Raw genomic sequence first — 25,007 nt, 5'->3', positions numbered from 1 at the left:
CCTCCTGATCTACTCCATTGTACCAACGGCAATGGTGCTTGCTGCCTCCTTTAAGATCTTAATGTAGGTGTTAGTTCCGCTGAATTAGTTCAGCCCCTATGTTATCTGTCGAGGACGTTCTCATCTTCAAAACTTGGACATCGTTGATGAGGACGAAGCCCCATAGGTCAGCGGCTCTTCGATGTCTAAACTCGCGCTTACTTGCGAGATTCTTGCCCTGGTTGTTCCGTTGTATGACCCGGCGCTTGGCGCCAAGACCGCGTCCATGACTGAACCCTCTAGCTTGTGCATCCTGTCTGCAATCCTCTTGGATTTTCTGGTCACCTTTGACACAGACTCCATTCCTTGCTTCTTCACCCCCTCCCCTCCTGCTAATATTATCCTTGTCAGACGCAGGAACCCGTCCGGTGGCCTGGCTGACCACTCCCGAACGGCTGTGATAGTGAGGTGCCGACACAGTTTCCGTGTGACGGCTCTGCAGGCGCGCGTCGCAAGGTGGCTGCGCCTACCCATGCGTGCCCTCGAGAAGTACCCGTGCGGTGGCGCTTGCGGCGCTAGTCCCAATATGGTCTCTTTATTGCCTCGTCGACAACGTTGAATTTTCTCACTTTCCTGTCCCATTCTGTCCTTCCTTTACCAGTCTTCTTGCGCATTTTTGTACTCATACACTGGCACAATACTCTGGTCAACTTCTTATGTCGCCTTTCCTTATTTTCCCTATAATTTCGGTTTCTCTTCATCTTCTCATCATCGGCTCTTCATGCCGCCATCTTTGGTACTCCCAAAGAGAATAATAAACTACAGTCGATTTAAGTTGAACTGAATTGGGCGATTTTATTGCAATTGGATTTCCTTAGATATACGTATACATTATATTTTATAAATTATATATTATATATGTTGTACTGTATGTATGTTATACATATGTCTGATCATTATTGTTAACAATATAAGGCAGGTAGTCGCAGATATAGTAATGAAGTAATAATTATTCTGACTGTGTAGATGCAAGACTTCTTACAATTAAAATTGGAAAAGTAGTTTATTTGAAGTTCAAACTCCCTGATACTATAATAAGGATATAAAAAGATAATATTTCTAATAATAGTAATAATTAATATCTAATGATTCAATTTTGTATGATATAATTCAAAGCATTCATCTATACAGAGGCTAACATCGCATACTCTGCATTGATATAAGGAAGTTTTGTTCTTCCCGCGCTTTGTACAAATAGCACGCCTTCTTAGATCTCTATATTTTTCACTTTTTAATATCACTCTACTTAAGAAATGTCTCCCTTCTAATCGTGCTAATACAGTGTCTGAAGCATATCTTTCAGTTACACTAAATCTACCAATGAACGCATATTTTATAAACAAATTTTCTACTAATTGAATATCTTGATCACCTCCAATAACTTTTAATGTTTCTGAGTGGGAATCGTAGGCTGATACAACTTATTGGAAAACTTGAAAATCGAGGATACGAGTTGCAGTAACTTTATCGCGTCTTTATTGCAACAGCATGATTTAATGGTTCTTTCTGCTAAACGATTTATTTTCGATAACGGTTTCGGAAAACTATCGCTCTTACTTTCACTGCGCATTTAGTTTGCGCTCTCTTACACCCTTATTGGCTCGGGATCGGTGATGCGACTTTTAGCAGAGGTGCGCTATTATTCTCATTACTTTGTCAGCACATGGCAGTTCTGTGTTAAATGACGCAGCGCAAAAGAACCCGATAGAACCGGAGGTGATAAGGAGCACACTGTGCATTCTATAAAAATTCGGCTGGGCGAATTCCGAACACTATGCGTCGTATGAAATAATTTTACATACAAAAATTGCAGGGTTTGGAGGGGCTCATTATATTGTGCATGTATTGTTTTTTTAATACGTGAAGACATTTTGAAGATTTCAAGGACAATTTATATATTTTAAAGGGAATGCTATATTTTTTATATGAAGATACGAAAGAGTATTGAATCCTGAGAAAAGAGGAATTAACCTTTATGAGTCATAAATACGAGTCGACGAATAATTTCGTTTTGTTTCCTGAAAATATATTTTTTGTAATATCAGGTTGGAAATTCAACATCATCAAAGATTTTCGTAAGAGACCGGTTTATCGATACTACAGATTTTACCTCATCGTACTCGCATCGTATTCACTGTCATAGTATCATAGACGTTTGAAATTTATAAATAATCATGAGAGCTACACTCTGAATTGCTTCTGCATCGAACCCAATGCATGCTTCGCGAATTTATTCGTTCATATCCCCTGGTGTTGTTCACAACATGTTATGTTATTTTAATGTACCCCACAGAAAGTACTCCAGCGGCTTTAGCTACAGTGAACGTCAGTTCACAAGATAACAATGACAACAGAAAGCAAATCGTGACATTGCCCATATATAATAATACAAACAAACGTTTGTCTGTTTGTAGGACCTTAGTTAATTAGATCTTGAGATTTATAACGGATCCTCAGGCTAGCTGAACATGTACTGTGGAGATGCGTCGGCATCTAGTAACCATCATACCCGAAGAATAGAGTCTGCGTGTGGCGAGCCACGGGACAGAAACCGTTGGAATGTTTACTGTCGCGTGCCACTACAAATATTTCTTTTAAGGAGAGCTATAGAATTACTCCAAACCCCTGTTAGGTAAAAACGTTCGTCTCCTGACCGCAGCTACATTCGGCGACTGGTTGTCGCCTCGAGCCCAAGCTCATTATCACAAATCTCGAACAAATATAATTGAGTCGAATGACGACAATTGTTTAATTACGCCTATGATAGAATCTATATTTCGGTATTAAGGGATTTTCCCGAAGTTCCAAAGGGAAGGCTCCGATGTCCTTTCATCTCCGACATATATATATGCAATTCCTTATTTATTTGTATCACCTATGTAATATATGCCTATACCTATAAATATATAAATATTTAAATATATATAAATATATAAATATATAAATAGTATATCTATAAATATATTTGTATTACCTATATAATATATGCTTTACATCTGTTACAACCGTTCGCGGAGAGACGCGGTCGCGAGGAAAACGCGTCAGCGAGAGGCGTAAATTCTCGCCACGATTCGGTGAATCGACGCCGTGAAGTAGTCGTTTCCCTGTTTCAGTTAAGATAACAGAGGTGGTTGAATGAGTATGACACAGTAGAGTAAGTTATATTTCACCGTTTATTCCACAACTTATAACGAAGGTAGTTACACTGGTGCGTATGTACGAGATGAATGAGTGACTGATCTACGGGTGTGTATACCCGCTCGAAGGATGTTGACCGTTCGAAGGATGTAAAATCAGTACTGTCTTGGGAGACAATGCTGAGTCGTAGGAAAGCTAGTGATGGGTGTGTCTAGCGCACGGGACCATCGGATTTGTTGGTGCCGATGTTAGTTAAGAGAGTGAGGGAAATAGGCTTCGTTGTTAATTGGTTAAACGAAGGGTCTTAACCGCCCTCGAGAGAAAGTGGTTAGTGGGAGGAAGGTTGCAGCGTACGTGAGAAAAACTAACTTTCCCTTGTCAAGCCGTGGTAGACAATGGTCTTTAGAAATGCTTCGGAAACAGATGTTTGTTTGGTTTGAAGGACCTTCTCTAGGAAATCTATGAGATTTATGGAAGGTACTTGAAACTATGGAGGATACGCTGCGAGTATCCGAAGACATCTGGTTGCCATATTGCCCGTGGTGTGTGGCCTCGGCTAGGTAGAGTGTTACGCGACGTAACAACATCAAAATCCTGATGTAAAGTCAAATCTTTTTACTCGTTCGATTTTAAATGAATTTCATTATTGTGCCATCATGTAACACAGTACTACATTCAATGTATATCTGTATATTCATTTAAGGTTACCAACACAAGATAGTATTTATAACATACATATTCCGTAATTTAAATTCTCCCTATGCTTTTCCAATAAATTTATAAATTAGGAATTTTCGGAATGGTATTTAGTAGAAAAATCGGTTATTCCCATCTATCTGTAAATGTCTTCCATCGATGTACTAGATGACTTAATATTTTTTTCTGGTCCTGCGACGACTGTTCTATAGAATTCTTCCGTATTTTCGCCAACTTCCGACATGAGGATTCAACAAATCTTTTATTCTTCCATCAGATTCTTACCTAAACGAAAGTATCTTCCTAACGGATTAATAATCTCCATTCTATCTAATCCAGGAGTCACAGACGAATTTTGGTTTAAATATAAAACACAAAAAGCCAAATAGTAAGCTAAGTTCGAGCTGTGCGCGACTTTTGTATCTTTTCTGGGTAAAAATCAATATAGTGAAACTTCCAGTATTTGAAGACCTATTATCTGAATATTTTATTATTCAGACGTTCCACTACCCAAACGTGTCATTAATTACACAATATTTCTACTTATGTCCTTCTATAATTTCATATCTTTCTATTACATTATTTTTGAGGTAGAACGCGTTAGTATTTCGCGTATAATGATATCAAGCAGGAATCATGTCGTATTAAGTATTAAACTACAGTCTAGATTAGATCTACAGTTCATAACGTCAAAAAGCAGATACATGTAATTGAAGACTACTGAGGTGTTTCAAGGTATAGAAAAACTATAAAGGAATTGAGAAATAGGTATCTAAACTCTGCTGTATAATAATTGTTTCTATAAATCAGCAATAAGGAAACGCCAATATTTCATTCTAGCTACGTTATTATGCGAAGAAGTTTTCAAATTTGGATAAATATTGTTTCCCACATTTTAAGTTCGCATGCTGAAAAAGGAAGTCCACAAGAAAATAATCTTCAGACATAAGAAAGTCTTCTTATTTGGAAACGTTTATGACATTAATGGACCTAAGTGTTTCGAGACAGCGGTTTCCAACCTTTATGCTACTACGCCTCCCCTGAAAAAAATTTCTTTCCGCGCCTCCCTACCTTTTACTTTTTTAATAGATATAATAATATAAACACGTTTTAAATAATAGAAAAAGCTGAAAACTACAATTAACAGAATAATAACAAGATTTTGCTATAACATATACGTGTTTTACGATATGAAGTTCTATTTATTTGTAAATATTATGGTATGAAAATTAATATTTTATTAAGAAATGTTGGTGCCTCCCGTAGCAATACTCCGCGCCTCCCACGTTGGAAACCACTGTCTTCAGATACAAATAGGATGATTTAACGCAGCTGAAGCTATTAACAAATTTATTTGATATAGCAGTAAAAAAGATATGGAATCCATAAATGAATTAAAAAAATATTACGTTTATATTATATTGTATTTTTTGTAATTGTTCTTGAATTATACTTTTTGAAAAATGGACCGATAATGATAATAAAACACGCGTGTTCCACCATCCACAAATTCCCTCATTCAAGCAGTCATCACTCCATTAATTTCCTCCATAAATTCGGATAATGGAAATTCTACTGTCCAAAAGAGCTTGTAATTCTAGCTTCTTCATTTAGATTGTTATGAAATAATTTTTGTTGGTATTAATAAATATTATAACGATAATCTTGGAGAAACGCTCCCAGAGGTTATGGCATCTGTTATTGATAAAAAGAACTATTAGCATCAGTGCCGTAAGAGTGGAAATAATGTTCATGTGGCGCACTGTTAACAATAGAAATCCAAAAGTTAAGATCTTTAAACAGAGATTTATTCAATGAAAATAATATCAACAATAATAGTGAAACAATAAATACAATAGTACTAATATAATAAACTAAAATGACAAGTATTTGAATGATTATGATATAATATTGAAAGTTTGAACACGAAAGTTTATAATATTCTGAAACGTTTTCAATATGTACGATAATTAAGATGCTTGAAATCTATCTTATTAATTAAATTGACTGCACATGTGCAAGCTAGACCGACGAGCTTTGTAGATAAAGCTCAAACGCAGTAAACCCAGTAAGTTTTATTGAGCAACACCGTTACAAAGAAGCTCCGCTCCTCGCTAGATCATTAGACGTAGAATGAACTTTAAATCAACATTAGGTTTAGCTCAGAGCGTGTCCTTGAACTAAAATTGTTCCTTCGCTGGCTAATTTAATCAAGTTGATCTTGAGAGCTCTACGCAGACAGATAAAACCGGATCAGGTAAATTCTAGGGTTTCGGTGATTAAGCTCTTCGCGAGCTCATTAAACTTAAAGCGAACCAACCGATTGTGAGTCTCTTGGTTTCTCAAAGATCTAATCTCTAAGTTGGTTCTTGAAGCCATTAATCGAGGAACTGAATCGAACTACCAGCCCTCTATTTATGCTTGATAGTCGTGATTATGTGGTGCACTCACGTGGATGCGCAGTGTCTGGCCTCGAATATATTTTGTTGCTAATTTTTTACAAAAAAATATAAAAAAACGAACGCTAGCTTATATCAATAATAATCGTGATTAAACCTAAAGAAAAATACATCATTTAAACTAAAATACAATTTTTTATAAATAAAAATAAAAATAACATAAAGTAGTCATTTTTACGTTGATGATCCAGGAGTGAGGGTGTTACTCACTCCGTTGCCTAGTACTTTTAAACTAACTCTAAACTGTGGCTTATTTGGAATATGTTGCGAAGAGGCTGATGTCAATAGAATGTCAGATACTTGTAAATAAGAAAAGTTAATTTTACAACAAAAGAGTTGCTTTCAGAATCCATGATAATTACACATTCTCTTGAAAAGTACTATGAGCTTTTAAAGTCTTAAACTCTTTCTCTTTAACACAAAAATACCACGAAAAGTTGGGGAACATTATTTTTCAAATTATTTGTATGCAAGAATGATTTGATCTGTTTACTTCTTTCCAGGAATTGTCTAGGATACATATTACCCAAAACATTTTTTGAACAGGAACAGGATTATACATGCAAAATTTGTGAATCAATTGTTCCTTATGTGGAAATTGAAAAAATGTTAGAAGATATTGGTATATACCTTTCAACTATCAAGAAAAATGACATTATTGCATGTAAAGAATTTATAAGTCGTTACAAAAGTACCCTCCACCCAAATCATTTTTACAATATTGATGTAACGATTGCTCTGGCTCAATTGATTGGACAACAAACTGGAGGATTAGCAGCAGTTGAAACAGATCTTCTCATCGAGAAAATAGAATTATGCAAAAAACTGGATAAATTGCTCAAGACACTCGTTCCTGGTAATGTATTTTATTTAAGAAATGATAATTAACGACAATTATTCCATATTACCTTTACTCATTTCTGACGAATTCAACGATTCCTATGTTTTAAAACTGGCTGATTAACTTTACCACAGATACGCAAAATACCTAAATACAAATACATGATGGTAGGATTTCAAGAAATTCCTGGGAACGTATTGTTATTTAATTTGTTTACTCGATTAACATTTTCTGATGCCACCGTTGTTATAGGCATGTGATGGAGGGATCAGGGTATTTTTTAACAAATCATAATGTATTCAATACAATCGTATACCTGTCCGTCCAACATTTTCACAGAAACCCTCGTATTTCTTTACTTTTTCTTCTGGGTGCGTGTTGCGCATTGCCTGAAGCAGTTGAGAATTTCCCTTTTTTTCAAAATATGTAAATATTCGTAGGAACTGCACAGCCTAGAAAGTACCAAATTCTTGTTGGTTAGGCGTCAGGGATCCCCGGGGGATGAGGGTAATTGTACAATTTCCAATTCGTCGTTCTCCACTCTCTCCTCCTCGGGTACCGTGATCATGAGCGCGCGCATAACCTAGGGTTACTTTCGAACTAACTCTTTTAACTTCCTAGCTAGGCCGAAGTTTAACCGAGTACATCATGTCATTTCCCCTCATTTTTAGCCATTCCTTCTCTCAGCACTACGAAACTCTTCTAGGTATAGTGTACTTCTCTATTTCAAAGTTTTCAAAATATGCCTTTTCTTGATCAGTTCTTTCCCACCCATCTCAATCTCCCGTGTCCACCAGTATATAATGTTTTAGCCTTTAGCTTTGTTCTCTTTCTCCCATGGTTTAGCTACATGTCTTGACCGTAGCTACTTTTTTTGGTTACCGCATAGAATTTTCGAGTACAAAGTATTAATGTTTCCTTTAATCCTTTCCCTCCATAAATAATTAATAAATAATAGCACGTCACTGAGTTCATCTACGCCGTTTTTCCCAGTGGCTTTCGGATTTCACATTGGGTTCTCTTAGTTTGAACCTCCCGGACTTTACGTCAAGGACCGCAAGTGACTTCATTCATAGAATACTTATATATTCATCCTCATCCGCAATCAATAATCCTGTGGCTCCCTGGCCTTTTTTTCACGAGGAGGGCAAAATGCATGCATACCCAATGACCCGCGTCACTGAGTTAAGGGGGACTCAGCAGGTGGAACGCTATACCCACTAAAAACCCCTCGTCTGACCGCTCTTCTTAACGTACAGGTACCAACCCCGGAAGCGCCTTTCAGCATTCTTCAGGATTGACCCTAGCATGTACCCCTCATTCGTTACATCTTTTCAATTATTTCCATTTCTATTGGCTCTTGTTCGTCTTTTTTCTATATCCATCTTCTGCTTTCGTCTCCCCATAATAATTCTTTCGTAGAATGCCTGGAACTTAGTCCAGTTGTCATCTTGATTACCTCTTCAATAATATTTTCCGTCGTTAATGGCGTGCTGACATGGCTCCCCAATTTGGTCCTGCCGAAGATCCACCTACGGCAGTGTAACAACGCATGCTCCGTGTCCTCCCTTCTGTGTCGCAATCCCAGCATCTGGAATGAACCTCTTTGCTGGTCGTCCTACGGTACACGTTGAATATCCCGTGTCTGGTCAATAGTTGTATCGTCCAATGATCAATATTTTTTCTTACACTTCTTGAAAGTACAAGCGTCCCCTCTTAGTTACTTCGTCCAATTGTCATTTCTATAAGAGCTCCATTCTTCCCTCCACTTGTCGTCTATACGTTCTTTCACTGCCCTCATGCTTTCCACGAAATTTGAGGCAATTCCTGCTCTAGGCCGACTCTCACAATGTTCTTGTTGGTAATTCTCCTTTCCTTCATACATCTTGGCCCGGAGTTCCGCTTTGTAGTAAATCGGCTTTGTGCCCGCCAATACACACGGCGCTGTATGCGATACAGTGCTGTGGGCCGTAGACGATCTTATGAATGCGCTTCCCCTTTCTGGTTTTGTTCGTATCGGGGGTCAGGTAGCTACTTTGATCCATCTCACTATCCTGAGCCAACTTCCTCCTTAGTGCTGTCCTTCATTCCGATTAGTCTAATCGAAGCCTCCTCTAATCTCCTCTCCGTGTCACTCTCCAATAGCGCTTGATCCCTGTTCGCTTTTACCGCGTGAGAGGTGGCCCTGGGACTGACCATCCTCTCGTCGTTGTTCACCCAGTCGTGTGATGACCGTCAGAGCGAGACTGAAGAAGCACTATCCGCAACACCGACGGAGCCTGGGGGCTCCGAAATCCCCTGAGCCGTAACTTTCTTCCTTCTCGTGTGGCTCCCTGACCTAGAATCAGGTACGTTCTCATATCCGCTAGCACACCGCAGCATCATTCCATAGAATGTCCTCGCTGGACTCTCGCGTTGCTCGGAGCCTCGGCTCGGAAGAATTAAAAATAATAATGTTATGTATAAAGTAATGTTATTTTATTTTTAAGATTCTGAGATCATAAATGTTTTCTTAGATGGGACTCTATATTTCTCTATATATCAATTGACCTGATGCTCCCTCCTCCATACAAAAGTGTTAATGTAGTATTTTTATTTAGAAATGCTTAGTTTAAGAGGTATTTCAATTTTAATATCATCAAATTCAGTGTGAAAAACGAAGAAAATATAAACACGGTGCTATTTTATACCCTACCTTGTCTATCATACGTAAACTACATTTGTATACTGCATTGTACACCAAGTAATTTTGGGCCTAAAATGCTTTAATCCTGTTTTATACAGGAAAAAGATATATAAAAATGAAATATATATATATATGTCGGGTTCACATTATGATTAGGGTTAGGGGCGTGCAACGAATCTTCATTTGGATTACACATTGTCGTTATGCAATAGAGAAGACATTGACTAGTGCAAATACGATTATTACAGAATTTGACAAGTAATGTGACCGTGGTAATTAGATACTCGAGAAGCTAATGACAATGATCCTAGGTTCAATAACGAATCCGCGGTCAACGGGATAACAGAATGCGCTTTCTTCCAAAGCCCAAGTCGTACTCGACTTGCTTGGCTATGGTACAAGTATTACTAAACTAACTCTTTGTTAAGACGTGGAATGTCCATCGAGCGTAAAGCCGCTAAGTAACTCGCTAATACGACATCACGAGGATGACTTTCCGCCACGATGATGCTGCAGAGGAAAACTATGATGGGGTGTGTCCAAGGACACGAGATCATCGGATTCGTCGAGGATAGCCTTCGTTCAGAAAGTGAGGGAAAGTGACGTTGTTGTTAATTGGTCAATTTCAATGTTGGTAGTTAAAGAAGATTTCCCCTATCTTCCCGTAGTTGGGACAAAGACTGTTTGTCTGTTTGAAGGACTTTAGATAATTAGATCGTAATGTTTATAACGGCCCTCAGGCTAGCTGAACTGAACTGTGGAGATGCATCGACATCTGGTAATCATCTCGCCCGAAGAATAGGGTCTGTGTGTGGTAAGCCACGGGACAGAAACCGTTGGAATGTTTACTGTCGCGTGCTGCTACAACTATTTCTTTTAAAGAGAGCTATAGAATTACTCCATACCTCTGTTAGGTAAAAACGTTCATCCTTTGACCGCGGCTACGTTCGGTGACTGGTTGTCGCCTCGAGCCCAAGCTCACTATCATAAATCTCGAACAAATACAATCGGATTGAATGACGACAATTGCTTAATTACGGCTATGGTAGAATCTAGATTAAAGTGTTAAGGGACTTTCCCAAAATTCCAAAGGGAAGGATCCGGTGTCCTTTCATCTCCGACATATATGTAGTTCCATCATTAAAAAATTGCGCTGACTTGGAAATTTCATAAAAATGTTCATTTAGCTTGTTACGTCGTGCGACATTCTACCTAGACCAGGCCACACACCGCTGACAGGATGGCAACCAGATGTCCGCACGCCTTCACTGCGTATCTTCAATAGTCCTAAGAGCCGATCATAAATCTTAGGAATTTCTAATGTTTATTATGGAATGTTTTATGGAATGTTTATTACCGAAAGATAGAAGAAGTTGGTTTTTCTCATGTACGATGTTTCACACTAGCAACTTCGTCTCCGGGGCGGTTAACACCCTTCCTCCACCCTTCCACACCAATTCAGAAAATTAACCAATTACCAGAGAAGTCCTTCCCTCACTCTCCCAACAAGAACTTGGTCTTAACAAATCAGCTTTTCTCGCATCATTAGACCCACCCATCGCAAGTGTCCTCCGCTGCATCATCGTTACCGAAAGTCAGTCTTCATACATTTTTTGAACCTTCAACATCTAAGCGTGCGTCGCGTACAACACCTTGTTACTCTAGCTATCAATCGAATTAATTGTACATTTCTAGTTAAGAAGTTGTTGGAATAAACATTAATTATATCTATTAATTCAGTGTAAAGTCAATTCAACCACCCCTATTATCGCAACAGAAATCAGGAGATCGATCATTTCGTGGCGTCGATTATCCAATCTTAACGGGAATTTACGACTCCCGTTGACGTGCTTTCTCGCGATCGCGTCTCCCCGCGAATGGTCGAAACATTGAATAACATTGTCCTAAGAATCTTTTTCATAGGATCTTTAATAGCGGAGATATCCAAGTGCTCTCATTTAAATGCCGTATCTTGTACAGAATGCAATTATATTTAAAAATGGTGATTACTTGCAAAAGTTTGCATTAACGACAAATAATTTAGAAATTTTCGATCATCACCAATTTCGAACCAGTAATAACCGATTTCCATGACCATGAAATGTTTTTCAAGGTCGACATTTTAGACTATTTCATTATACATATGTACAACCGTCGCTCGGCTTTAGTTTCCAAGATATTATGTCATATACTGCTTCTGACAGGATGTGTTTCGCACTACACACACAGTTCTAGTATTGTTTACTTGCATGTTTTCGTATCTATATTATAACAAGTTATTAAATTTGTTGTTTGTTTATGGTTTAATTGGTCGCATTTTTATGTAACCTTATCAAACTATTTCATGGAGAGTTGAAACAGGAAGATTTATTCTAGGCCGTCTATGACAGAATCAAATAAAGAAATCTAATAACTTGTTACTTTACGAGGAATGAAAGAAAGAAAGACAAAAGGAAAACGCCATGAAACGAACGCATCGCGTGTGTGTTAAATGAATGAATGTGCAATAAAACAAATTCATTCCTGTTTCAGATGTATAAGAGAAAAGAGCGGTGTACATTAATACTTCTAGCTATTTTGTTACATACAAAATTGTTATTATGTTACATATAATTTTTATATTTAATAAAACGTTACAGATTATTACTTTAACAGTTACAACTATTAGATATGCCTGTAACGCAAGAGTAAAATAAGTTTAGATTCGTATTAAGCTTTAGGTACTGCCGTTAATATTGAGAATATTTCAGCCACAATATTGACAATAAGCGAATATTCGATTATCAAAATTATACTGGCGTCTAAACAGAAACTCAACTAAGTAACCAATATAATTTGCAAGTTCCATACCGTGGAATAATCGCTATGATTTCCTGCCACATACATTGTATATTTTCTGTATGTGCATTACTGTTTTGATTACTATCTGAAATGTAGAGTGTCACAGACCAATGACATACATGTGTAAACAGCAAAATATCACATATAGTATCGAATACGTTTTTACGAGTAACTTGAAAACTAAAGCCGTACTGCAGATATATATGTATGTCGGAGATAAAAGGACATCAGGACCTATCTTTTGGAATTTTTGGGAAGATTGCCAATACTGTAGTTTAGAACTTTCATTATAGCGGTGCTTGAATAATAAAACTTAGAAGTAGTTGTTTATGATTTAATCCGATCATGTGTGCCCGAGAATTATGACAATAGGCTTGGGCTCGAAGTGATACAACGGGTCGCTGAACGTAGCCACGGTCACGGGATGGACGTTTTTATCTAACAGAGGTATGGAGTAACTGTATAGCTCTCCTTAAAAATATAATTGACCCGAGGGGTACAGGGAGGTACGGAGAGGAGTATATAGGTGTAGTTCGATTTGGACTGAAGAAGTTAGTGGAGTTCTACTTGTGGACGAGTAAGTGGAATTACACTTGAATTGTGGGCCAGTGAGTTCAGTTCGACTTGGACTTTGGAAGAAAGCACATTGTCTAACCCGTTGACCGTGAATTTGTTATTGAGCCTAAGATCATTGCCATTGGCATCTCGAGTATATAATTACCAGGGTTACTTGTCAAATTTTGTAATAATCATATTTGCACTAGTCAATGTCTTCTCTATTGCATAACAACAATGTGTAATCCAACTGAAGATTCGTTACACATCTCTAACCCTTATGATAACTCGACATGTATATAGGGAAAAATTGCTCAGAACGTTGACCTTGATGACATATTTCAAGGTCAGTGAAATCGACAAGTTTGTCCGCGTTGTAAATAATTACCAATAATCCTTGTATAGAAGATATGTTGATATTATGATATTACTACTAATATTTCTTCCTTTGCAATTTGATATGATAGGTGCAAATATCACTGCATATCACTTATAGGGATACATGATAGGTGTATATAAGCGAAAACAATAAACATGCAATTGATAAACTTTTACAAATTTATCAGAAAGCAAAGCTGTAACGAAAAAACATTATCTTTAATTTTAATCCTATTTTTATTTCAAATATAACTGTAGTATGCTTTCTTAAAAATCGTCAATTGCATAAAACAATAAAAATCGGCAATTTCAAAAATTCATACAGTTGCCTAGGTATGTATGTGCGAAATAAGCACGATCCTATCTGCAATCAAATCAATTAGTACGCTTATTTACGTCATGCTTTACTTTGCGATTTCATTGTATCTCATCCACGTGGTACGGATAATAATAGTACGCATAATTTGAGCTCTTTGTTTCAGCTGAAAATCGAATTCGAGGTCTGATTCTTTTCGAATTACATGCAGCCCACGCAGACCTTAGTAGGAGGCATACAGAAATGGAGATTTTAGTGCCATTATTGGTAAGATGAAATATCAAATTTAACACGTACTTAAATAATACTACATATTTAAATAATAATATGTATAACACAAACACAAAAAATTACCATCTTTGATAAAATTACAATGCAGATGCCTGGTTAGAAATTTTAATGGGGTATTTTTAATTTCTTCATTAATATGAACAATGGAAAAACACAATGAGCTTGAAAGAGATAAAGACCATCTAGAAAAAGGGGACAAAAGTCAAGAGCTTTAAAAAGTTAATAATTTATGAGGACGTATTGTAATTTAAATGTAACTTCTTTATTATGATATGTGCACTATGATATGGTATGTGTAGTTTATGAAATATTGATTTCGATGAAAAGCATGCAAATTGTACTCTTACGCCGATGAGGTGTAATTGCGAAAAAAGTCGCAAAACTCCCTTTTTACAACAGTTTTATCTGGGTCTGTAGTGAAAATTTAAATAATACGTTTACTGCCACGTGCATGCTGAATATTTCGCTAAAATCGGTTGATACAGAAAAAAGTGATAGGCATTAGAAAAATGTAAGAATCATTAGATTTGTTACAATTACAGGTCAAAAATTGTGACAATTTTTCACAATTTTTTTCATTGTTTCTAACTCGTAGCAACATTAATCGATTTCGATGGAAATGTAGTTACGATTACGATTAGCTTCTGCAAAATCGGAGTCTATCGTCAAAATTTAAAGACTTTACACTGTTTCCGGACCTAGGACATGTGCTGCTTAGCACACAACACACAAGCACACAACAGACCACAGATCGGAAACACCACGAACAGCCGCGTCTCCAAGTCCACCTCCCAGTGACAGACGAACACATAGCCAATGACGCCGACGATCGACGACTCCGTTGATGACCGAACATATCAGACCAATAGCATTCGAATTATTATCCAATGATCTAGTCATCACAGCGCAGATTAACATTTTGAATGATAAACAGCAACCAATCCGTTGTCGAGCGTTGCTGGACATCGGATCTAGTATGAATTTCATTACCGAGGAATTATCAAAATCGCTAAAGATAAGGCAAAACAGTCTTAATAAACTCTCAAGATTAGAAATGTTATGGAACTATGTTCTTGGTAAAATAAATTTCTCTAATTTTAAAAATTCTTTGTAGAAATGATTCACACAAGATATGACTTTATAAACACAAAAATACCGCTATACATCCTTTCTTGTCTTTCATACGTTAAATTTTACAAATTAAAGCTAAAGTACCTATTAAATTATGTAAGAGTTTTTCGACATAAATAAGTTAATATCTTTTTATGGGAAATAATAAGATAGATCGATTAATGTATTAGAAGATATATGGTTGACCTTAAAACCTATTCCGCTACTGGAACAATAATGGAAGAATAACATTCTGTATACGTATATACAATTTTCTTCCCTACAACTTGTACAAGATAAGCTGCTGCCCATGTATCGTTCGATTCGAAAATTCCTGTACAGTCCGCTACTTAAATTGACCTACTTGTTGAGAAACGTTAAGTTGGTATAATCGTTAGTTCCTACAAGCTAAGTTGGTACGACTCCTAACGACGCTCTTTTGTCTTAGGAGTCGACCATGTGTTAATTATCTGAGTGTATCCGGTGTGTTCAGACGTTTTGTGCGAGGTGGTGAAATATAGAAAGTAAAATTCAATCTGTGTGAATCTATTAAATATCAACCCCAAAACTATATTTAATAACACTACTTTCGTTCATGTAAAGAGGTTTGTTCGCGCACAGGGATGTTTCAGCTAGTTTCTAACTGACAATAACTAAAAAACAAAGAAAACGCAATTTTTTATTCTTGATTTTCATCTTATTTTAGCTTCAAGAATCACTTTAAATTTTGTTACAACTGTAGCTAAACACCCTTTTTAAATATATAATATTATATAGAACATCCGTTTATATATAGTGCTATGTACAATAGGATAATCTTTATATCTTTACTTCCAAATTTTGTTGTTACACCATCTAAAATTACTACATTTGAGAAAATAACATTTATAAAATTTAAGTTAATGTTTTCATATTCTTTACTTCACGTTAATTTTCGGCATATTCGTGTCCTCTCATTCTACATATATTTCATATATATTTTAATAAGTAATTTGTAAACATTTTTTTAATAAAATAAATATTTATGGGTATTTTGACAGAAACGTAAAAGTACACTTACTTAAATAATACAAATATGTATTTGTTGAATATTGGTGTTATCGAGGAGGAAGTCCGACGAAATTGTGTTCAAATAATTCGTAAAACAATTGTTAAGCAACGAAAAATGAAACACTAACTCTTGTCCGTAACCTCGCGATCATACCACCAACATGGCTAATGAGAGAAAGTAAAGTGACATTCCAGTACGAGATCTTGTTACAAAATTATATTCAGAAGGTAAATCCTTTCTTAAAGTGTGGAAAGTGGTCGGTAGAACTCACTCTAAATATACAAAAATTCATAAAGAAATGTCCGAAGAAGAACACGAAGAATTTCCATCCGAGAACAAATGTGCGAAATATATGGAAAGAAATCTCCATTGAAACATGTTTAGTTTTATAGCGGACTGTATAAAGGTTGGAGTCTATGCTGAGAAGAACACATAGGTTTGTGCGAGCAAAATGATTCACGATCCTGGTCGAATCGAATGAATTTTATTCGGAACACAACGCCATTGGTAACACGATGTGATGGGTGTGACTATTTACATATGATATAATGATATTGTTCGCATAACTTATAATAAATGCACACGTTGCGGAACGCTAAATTCTTTGCATAAAGAACGCAATTATCGATGGTGGTAGAAAGGGACTTCGGTAATCGTAACACTTTTCTTGTCTTAACTTTGGTCGTTCTTGTTTCTATTCTTTTCGGTAATATCCTATAATTAAGTAATTATAGTTTTAACGCGAGCGGTAAGGGACTGGAGCGTTTATAACTACCCATGATGTCATCATCGACGACAAATCAATGTCTGAGAAAAGAAAGGATATTAAGAAAAGAGGAGTATAGTCGCAGAAAAGTACAGAAAAAACTATGGTAATTATTTACAGAAGGTTACACCTTATCGATTTCGGTGACCTTGAGATATGTTGTCGTTCTAAACAACTTTTCCGTATATATTACCGTCGCTCGGTCTTAAGTTTAGAGATATTCACAAAAAAAATCAATTAAAATTTGATTTCGATTACAATAATCTCGGTTTTTCTTAAAATTCTTCATCGTCTATGTCGCTTCATTCTTATTCCTCTTTTTCGGCATACTTTTCATTTCTCTCATTTCTGAATGTCACATTTCATTCCGGATCGTATTAAGATTTATTCTATAGTTACATCAAACGTAATCCCCGACCAAAATTTATTTAACCGCCGAGCCGTGAAAAATCTTTTGCTTGAAAACTTTTCAACATGAAGTATGTCCGTGTTTCTTGCTACTGCATGTCTTGCAAATATAATTGGCAAGGCTTTATATAAAGGTAGTAACCACTGACATGAAAATGCGGGCTCATTCTTTTTAAAGCGCCGAAATGTAATTTCCAGTTACCGCTTCTTTCAGCCTCATTGAAGTGCTTTATTATTGTAATCATATCGAAATATTGTATCCATAATTTAGTTGTCATTTCATTTTCAAGTTTTAAGATAACATGAAAATTTTGAGACAACATTCTGAAAATCTGTATCTGTGATGTTATCTTGCGGACCGCTTGTTGCGAGTTATCAACTAAAGAGCGACTAACGCTCAAGGTGGAGGAGGTTTAATAAATCGAGTGTTAGTGTAATTTGACACTTTATTTGCACTTGTTGTATTAAAGTAAAGTTTGATGTTCCGAACACGACGGTTGTAATGTTTTGTTGAGAGTGAAGTATTTCACCCACACGGTACGACGCTCTGTTGACTGTCCTAGTATGTCGCTGATTCCCCCCATCAGCCGTTGGGTCTCCTCCATCCATCATGCCTTCCCGACCGGGGGTTTTCCCTGGAGTTTCTTCCTGATCTCTGAATCATCAGACTTAGAGCTCGGGGAGGACAGGTAATCCGAAATTTCCCAAAGAAGGGATAGGTGCTATCCGAGCCATAAACGGACGGCCACTCAAAATCTCAAATACCGTTTCAAAGATCGTGTAAAGTTTTCGAAAACCTTGATCTCATCGTCTGTAATTTGAAAAGAAGCTAAAATAATTTCTGATAAGGCTAAGTATGTGGCCTATTACTGCTCTTATAAACATGAATATGTAGCGGCACATGAGTCATAGGACGATTCGAATCGGGAGTGACTCATATTGTTGTGCCTTATAGTATTAACGCTGTTTTAATTTGCGGGATTTAAGAATAAACAAACTCCGGGCAAAAACATTATCGCCGTTATGAATAATTGTCAACTGGAACCACATATGATCTTCTGTAAATCCACCGGACAATATAAGTAGACGGACATCCTCTCTAGGGAAAGGAGTCTTTAGAGCGAATCAGTATAGCGAAGAATATAGCGAGCAGCATAGCGAGTCATACGATAGAATCAAGTGAGCGACGGTTACAACCGACATACACTATCTCTGTACTTGTACTTAAAATGATTTTAATATAATTAACTATTACATTTTTACCACTCATCTCTTTAATAAACTAACACGTTAATACGACCTCAAATACTTAAAATGTTATCCAAGTTGACTGCCGTACGTTGCAAAGTTCGTTACAAAAAGTTGTATAGTATTCAATTGTTCGAAGATATTTGTCTACTTATTCGATTATTTCGTAACGAATGTAATAAGTGTAGAATATTGTACTTATTAATCATTTTGAAGATACTGTCGTCGCAGAGCAATTTTCTATAAAAATTTGGAGTATAACAACTTGTAAGTACTATTTTTATAAACAAAATAACTGATAAATAATTGATCATTTTTAAGATCATGGATCCGCACGTGAAAAATTACGTTATCTGCGATAAGTTGTTGACTCGTGGATTCTGAAAACTACTAGTCAAAAATAGTCAATAAGGAATTTTTTATAATATTACTAATCAGTAGATTCAACACCATTAGTCTTTGTTAAATACATAGTATATTTGTATTGTACGTGCGAGGGAGAGAGAACGTAGAGCGAAAACACAAACAAGTATGTATCCCCTCCCTAGTATTAGAATACTAGAATATTAGAATATCCACATAACTCTGCTCGCCGCGTGGGCTACTCGCCAGAGGCCTATGGCACGAGATTTCACATTGCACTTCTCTCTTTTTTCTCAACGGAGTCCTAGGCCATCATGCAACACTATCATACATACTATGGAGGGGATACATATTATACTTGTGTATCGTTTCTCTCTACGTTTCCTCACTCTACACGTACAATACAAATATACCATATATTCAACATATTTAATCTACAAAACACATTTTTTGTATTGTCTTCGGTCGCCCTTGTTTCTATTCCTTTCGATAATATACGCGTGTTCTAATGGTAATGTAGTTCTAACGCGAGCGGTAAGGGGCTGAAGCATTTTTTACATAATACGATAATTATACAATATTAACAGATAATTATATAAACTGTGAACAAAAATTTCTGCCATCATTTATTTGCACTTTACATTAACAAATATTTGACGGTTTGTTTTTTTTTTTTGCAGCAGGAGTCAAAGAAGTATTTAGTTGATGGCTATCAATTGCTGAAGTATGAACCAAAAATTCTACCGGAAGGAAAAATAGCTCAACATGCAGAACAAAATTTCCACGAAATAAATAAGCTCTTAAAACGATTCACTGTAACATAAACTTTATCAGTACGTAGTTTGCTCAGTAAGTTCTACGTTTGGGAGTAAATATTAAACGAAAAACAAAACTGTATATATACATAGCCTTCGTAAGCAAACAAACATATTGAAATAAATTTGTTAAAAAAATTTTAATAAGTACAATTACAAGCGGTAGTTATCATGTATTAGCATTCTTTGATTGAGGGGTTCATTTTTAGCGCATGTTAGAAAAATTAACACATGGAATCAATGATATAATTTATATTCCTGTTCTCTTAATTTAGTAGGTGATTTTAAAAACTTCTAACGAATCACCAATCTTACTTCTTCTGGAAGGGATACGGCGATAGAATAAATTCTCCATACGCTTTGTGTTTTGCCGGTAGCGAAAAATACTGAAAAAATACCGAATGTACAACAGAGAGGGATACAGTAGGGGTACAATACGGTACAGGGCGGGAACAATAGAAAAAGATTAAAAGTTTACGTATCAGGGAATATCACCGTTGCAACGGCAAACCTTCTTTCTTTTCGGTTCCCTGCGAAAAAAGATTTTGATATTGACGAACCTTTTCCGACGAAAGCGAGATCGAACATGATACAATTTGACTCATATTTATTTATCTAATTAATAATTCGTTCTTTCTATCATTGTTTCTGGTAAATTCAAAAGTAATTTCAATAAATAAATAAATTCAACAATATCATTATTATAAAATAATAATTTACTATTTTGTGTACAATTTATATAATTCGTATTTAATTTATTATTTATTAATAATTTACTAATACTATTAATGAAATAGTAAAATAATATACATGTCGGAGAAACGTCAGGAATAGGGTTGTGGGCGTTTGATAAATCTTCATTGGAATTGGCCATCGTTGGGTTATAATGAAGGTACGGTCTGTTAATACGAGTATGGATACTACCGACTCGACAATCAACCGCGGCGGTTGGACACTCGCGATACTAGTGATGTTCGTCTTAGGTTCAATAACGAAGCCGCGGTCAATGGGATGATAGATGTACGTGCTCACAAAAATCTAAGTCGGACTCTTTGCGAAAACGTGGAATATCCACCGAGCGTACAGACACAAAGTAACTCGCTAATACGACCTCACGGAGAATGACTCTCCGTCGCGATGATGCTGCAGAGGAAAGCTATGATGGGGTGTGTCTGAGAACACGAGATCATTGGATTCGTCGAGGATAGCCTTCGTTCAGAAGGTGAGGGAATTTGGCGTTGCTGCTAATTGGTCAATCTCCATATCGGTGGTTAGAAAAAGATGCTAGCCGCCCTCGAGGAAAAGTTGTTAGTGGGAGACGTATTTGTTCGAGATTTGTGATAATGAGCTTGGGCTCGAGGCGGCAACCAGTCACCGAACGTAGCCGCGGTCACGGGATGAACGCTTTGTCTAACAAAGGCATGGAGTAATTCTATAGCTCTCCTTAAAAGAAATATTTACAGCGGTACGCGACAGTAAATATTCCAACGGTTTCTGTCCCGTGGCTCGCCACACACAGACCCTATTCTTCGGGCGAGATAATTACCAGATGTCGATGCATCTCCACAGTACATGTTCAGCTAGCCTGAGGGCCGTTATAAACATTACGATCTAATTACCTAAAGTCCTTTAAACAGACAAACAGTCTTTGTCCCAACTACGGGAAGATAGGGAAGATCTATTTTTCAACGAATGACACATCCCGCTAGCAACCTTCCCTCAAGGACGGCTAACATCCTTCTTTAACTACCAACATTGAAATTGACCAATTAACAGCAACGTCAATTTCCCTCACTTTCTGAACGAGGGCTATCCTCGACGAATCCGATGATCTCGTGTCCTTAGATACACCCCATCATAGTTCTCCTCGCAGCATTATCGCGACGGAAAGTCACTCTCTCGTGATGTCGTATTAGCGAGTTACTTGGTGTCTTTACGCTCAGTGGATATTCCACGTTTTAACAAAGAGTTAGTTTAGTTATACTTCCACCGTAGCCAAGCAAGTCGAGTACGATTTGGGCTTTGGAAGAGAGAGCATCGTGTTATCCCATTGACCGCGGAATCGTTATTGAACCTAGGATCATTGTCATTATCTTCTCGAATATCTAATTACCACGGTTATTTGTCAAATTCTGTAATAATCGTATTTGCACTAGTCAATGTCTTCTCTGTTGCATAACGACAATGTGTAATCCAAATGAAGATTCGTTACACGCCCCTAACCCTAATTCTAATGTAAACCCGACAGATATATATAGACTATAGCTACTTTGCACGTATCTACAAATTTTATATTATTCTTTATGTAGATTTCAAATTTATGTGGTAAATAACCGAGTAATGCAAATAAATCATGATTGGCGATACAAAAGAATTGTAACAAAAAATTGTTAATTTTGAACTCACGAACACAGACCAAACAATATTCAGACTTTGCTATACTACATTAGAAAATAGAAGAGCATAAAGAAAGCAAATAAGATTCAGAAATGGCAGAAATAAAAGAAAACAAAAAAGAACATCTAAAGGCACAGTGAAATATAGAAAATATATTTACCATAGTGATTATTATTTGTAAATATAAAATAATTGTTAGGAGTTCAAGTCAGTTCGCTGTTGAATGCCGAAGCGTGCAGACGTGTGCCTAGTGCTCTGTGAAGTTCGTAAAACAACACGTGTCGCCCATCTGTCGAAAGTGAACACAGCCAAGTGTTTCCTATCCTTTAGAGAAAAAGATCCTACGCTCCTAACCTCTACCCGAATACTAGCCTCATAGCCTCACGACTAGTTATTCAATTAGAATTAACTAGCTCGATGATGGCCCAGGAATCACGACCAGGCTCTCCTGAGCAAATCCATAATTGCTCCATGCTACCTTCTCCGTGGCAAAAGTGCAACAGATTCCCTCGTACCAATGACGCCAAAAATTCTAAGAAGCGAAAAATAGAAGCACCAAAAACAAACATAAACGCCACCCAGAACGAACAGTTAACAATCAAAGTAAACACTTACAACAGATACGTCGTATTGGAATCCACAAACGACTCCATGGAAACCGCAGACACACCATCAAACCAACACACCCAAAGAAATTCCCCTCCCCCACCAATATTTGTTGATGATGTCATTGACAAACAAACGATGATTAAGTCCATAGAGAGAGATATCTCCAAAGAGGACTACAACCTAAAAACCAACAATAACAAAGTAAAAATCCTGCCGACAAACCCTGATGCATATACAAGACTCACCAAACCACTTAAGACCATTGTACGCCAACTTTCATACATACCAACTCAAACACGAAATACCTTTTCGAGTGGTTCTACGCAACATCCACCACTCAGCAGACATAGATTTTTTTTTTATTTATTTGTTGAAATTACAATCAATTCTCGCGTTGAGAATTTTCAGTAATTTTTCTGGCGTGGCGCAGTGACATGGCTGTTTATTTACAATAAGTTAATACTTGTTATAGATAGGTATAATTTGTAGGTATTATAAGTAAGTGCATATGCTTAATTTGGATAACTAAATGAATCTAGCGTTTAGGTCTAGCGGGTAGTGCCTCTTCAGCCTGCGAATCTGGTCCGTCGTGTCGAGTAGTCCAGTGATTAGGGGGTTTCGGTGTTTGTTGACTCTTTTGCTACATCTGTCGCTATATTTTGCTATTTCCTCTTTGACTGTGGGTATCTTGCGGTCGCGATGGATGGTTTAGTTGGTAACATACCAAGGTGCGTCTATTAAGGATCTTAGCGTTTTCGATTGGAAGCGTTGAAGTATTTCAATGTTGGAGTTACTTGCTGTTCCCCATAGTTGGATTCCGTAGGTCCAGACAGGTTTTATTACGGTCTTGTAGAGGGTAATTTTATTCTGTATGTTTAGTTTGGAGCGTCGGCCCGTGAGTCAATAGAGTTTTTTTAGTTTGTCCTTTAGTTGCTTCGTTTTATCTGAGATGTGTTTCTTCCACGTTAGTCTCCTGTCCAGGGTCATGCCCAGGTATCGGACTGAGTCCCTGCTAGGAACTGTTGCATTGTTGATGGTGACCTGGGGGCAGGTTTGTTTTCGGAGCGTGAAAGTTACATGTGAGGATTTATTTTCGTTAATTTTGAAGCCCCATTTGTGAAACCACTTTTCCATGGAGTCGAGACTTCGCTGGAGAGTGGATGAGGCTATTACCGGGTCTGCGTGGGTAGCTAATAGCGCTGTGTCGTCTGCAAATGTCGCTATTGTTATCTCCTTTGATATAGGTAAGTCGGCAGTGGAGATGGAGTACAGTAGGGGTCCGAGGACACTACCTTGGGGTATGCCGGATTCTATTGGGAATGTTGCGGAAGTGGCGTCTAGGCATTTAACCATGAATTGTCTATTGGTTAGGTAGGATTTTAGGATGGAGTAGTAGGGGTAAGGTAGGATCTTTTTAAGCTTGTATAGTAGTCCTTCATGCCGAATGCCTGTTGGATGTCTAGGAAAACCGCTGAGCAATATTTTTTCTTTTCGAGTGTTTGGTTGATCGTATGAGTTATGCGGTGGATTCGCTTTACTGTTGAATGTTGTTTTCGGAAGCCGAATTGGTGATCTGGGAGTGTTTTCAAGTTCTCTAGGAGTGGAAGGATCGATTCGTGAGCATCTTCTCGAATAGTTTAGACAGGGTAGGTAAAAGACTGATTGGGCGATAGGAGCTGGTTTCGTATATCGGTTTACCGGGTTTAGGGATGAGGGTAATCAATGAGATTTTCCAGCCCTTAGGATAGTGTTCAAGGCGAAGGATAGCATTAAAAATCGATGTGATGAGTGCGATCCCTTTTATGGGAAGTTCCTTGATTGCTTTATTGCCTATTAGGTCGTGTCCTGCTGCTTTCTTGGGGTTTAGGCGACTGATTGTTTCTATAGTCTCTGCAGAAGTGAAGGGTTCAATAGGAGGGGACATTTGGAAGGGGGTGTGCAAGTATTCAGTAACGTCCGCGGCAGCTTTGGGGGAATGGAGTTTGAATACTTTAGACAAG

The 25,007-nt window shown here is 37.2% G+C and overlaps 1 protein-coding gene across 3 annotated transcripts in view; it reads left to right on the top strand.

The window, feature by feature from the left end:
* LOC117241052 (SET domain-containing protein SmydA-8-like) overlaps positions 1-20,569 on the top strand; it is a 48,664-nt gene extending 28,095 nt beyond the window's left edge. For 2 of the 3 annotated variants that reach the window (XM_033507038.1, XM_033507039.1), the window contains 3 exons: positions 6,836-7,188; positions 14,116-14,216; positions 19,867-20,564. In XM_033507038.1, coding sequence (XP_033362929.1) covers positions 6,836-7,188; positions 14,116-14,216; positions 19,867-20,010 — 598 coding nt within the window. In that variant the 3' untranslated portion in view covers positions 20,011-20,564. Of the gene's footprint in view, positions 1-6,835; positions 7,189-14,115; positions 14,217-19,866 lie in introns of all 3 variants that reach the window. The other variant, XM_033507040.1, reaches the window with a different exon arrangement.
* Positions 20,570-25,007: the final 4,438 nt, after the last annotated feature.

The sequence above is a fragment of the Bombus vosnesenskii genome, unplaced genomic scaffold, assembly GCF_011952255.1.
Source record: "Bombus vosnesenskii isolate JDL3184/JDL3185 unplaced genomic scaffold, Bvos_JDL3184-5_v1.1 scf7180000015210, whole genome shotgun sequence".
In the NCBI taxonomy this organism is placed as follows: domain Eukaryota; kingdom Metazoa; phylum Arthropoda; class Insecta; order Hymenoptera; family Apidae; genus Bombus; species Bombus vosnesenskii.
Note: the sequence above shows the minus strand (reverse complement) of the source record. Positions and strands in the feature narration are given on the sequence as shown.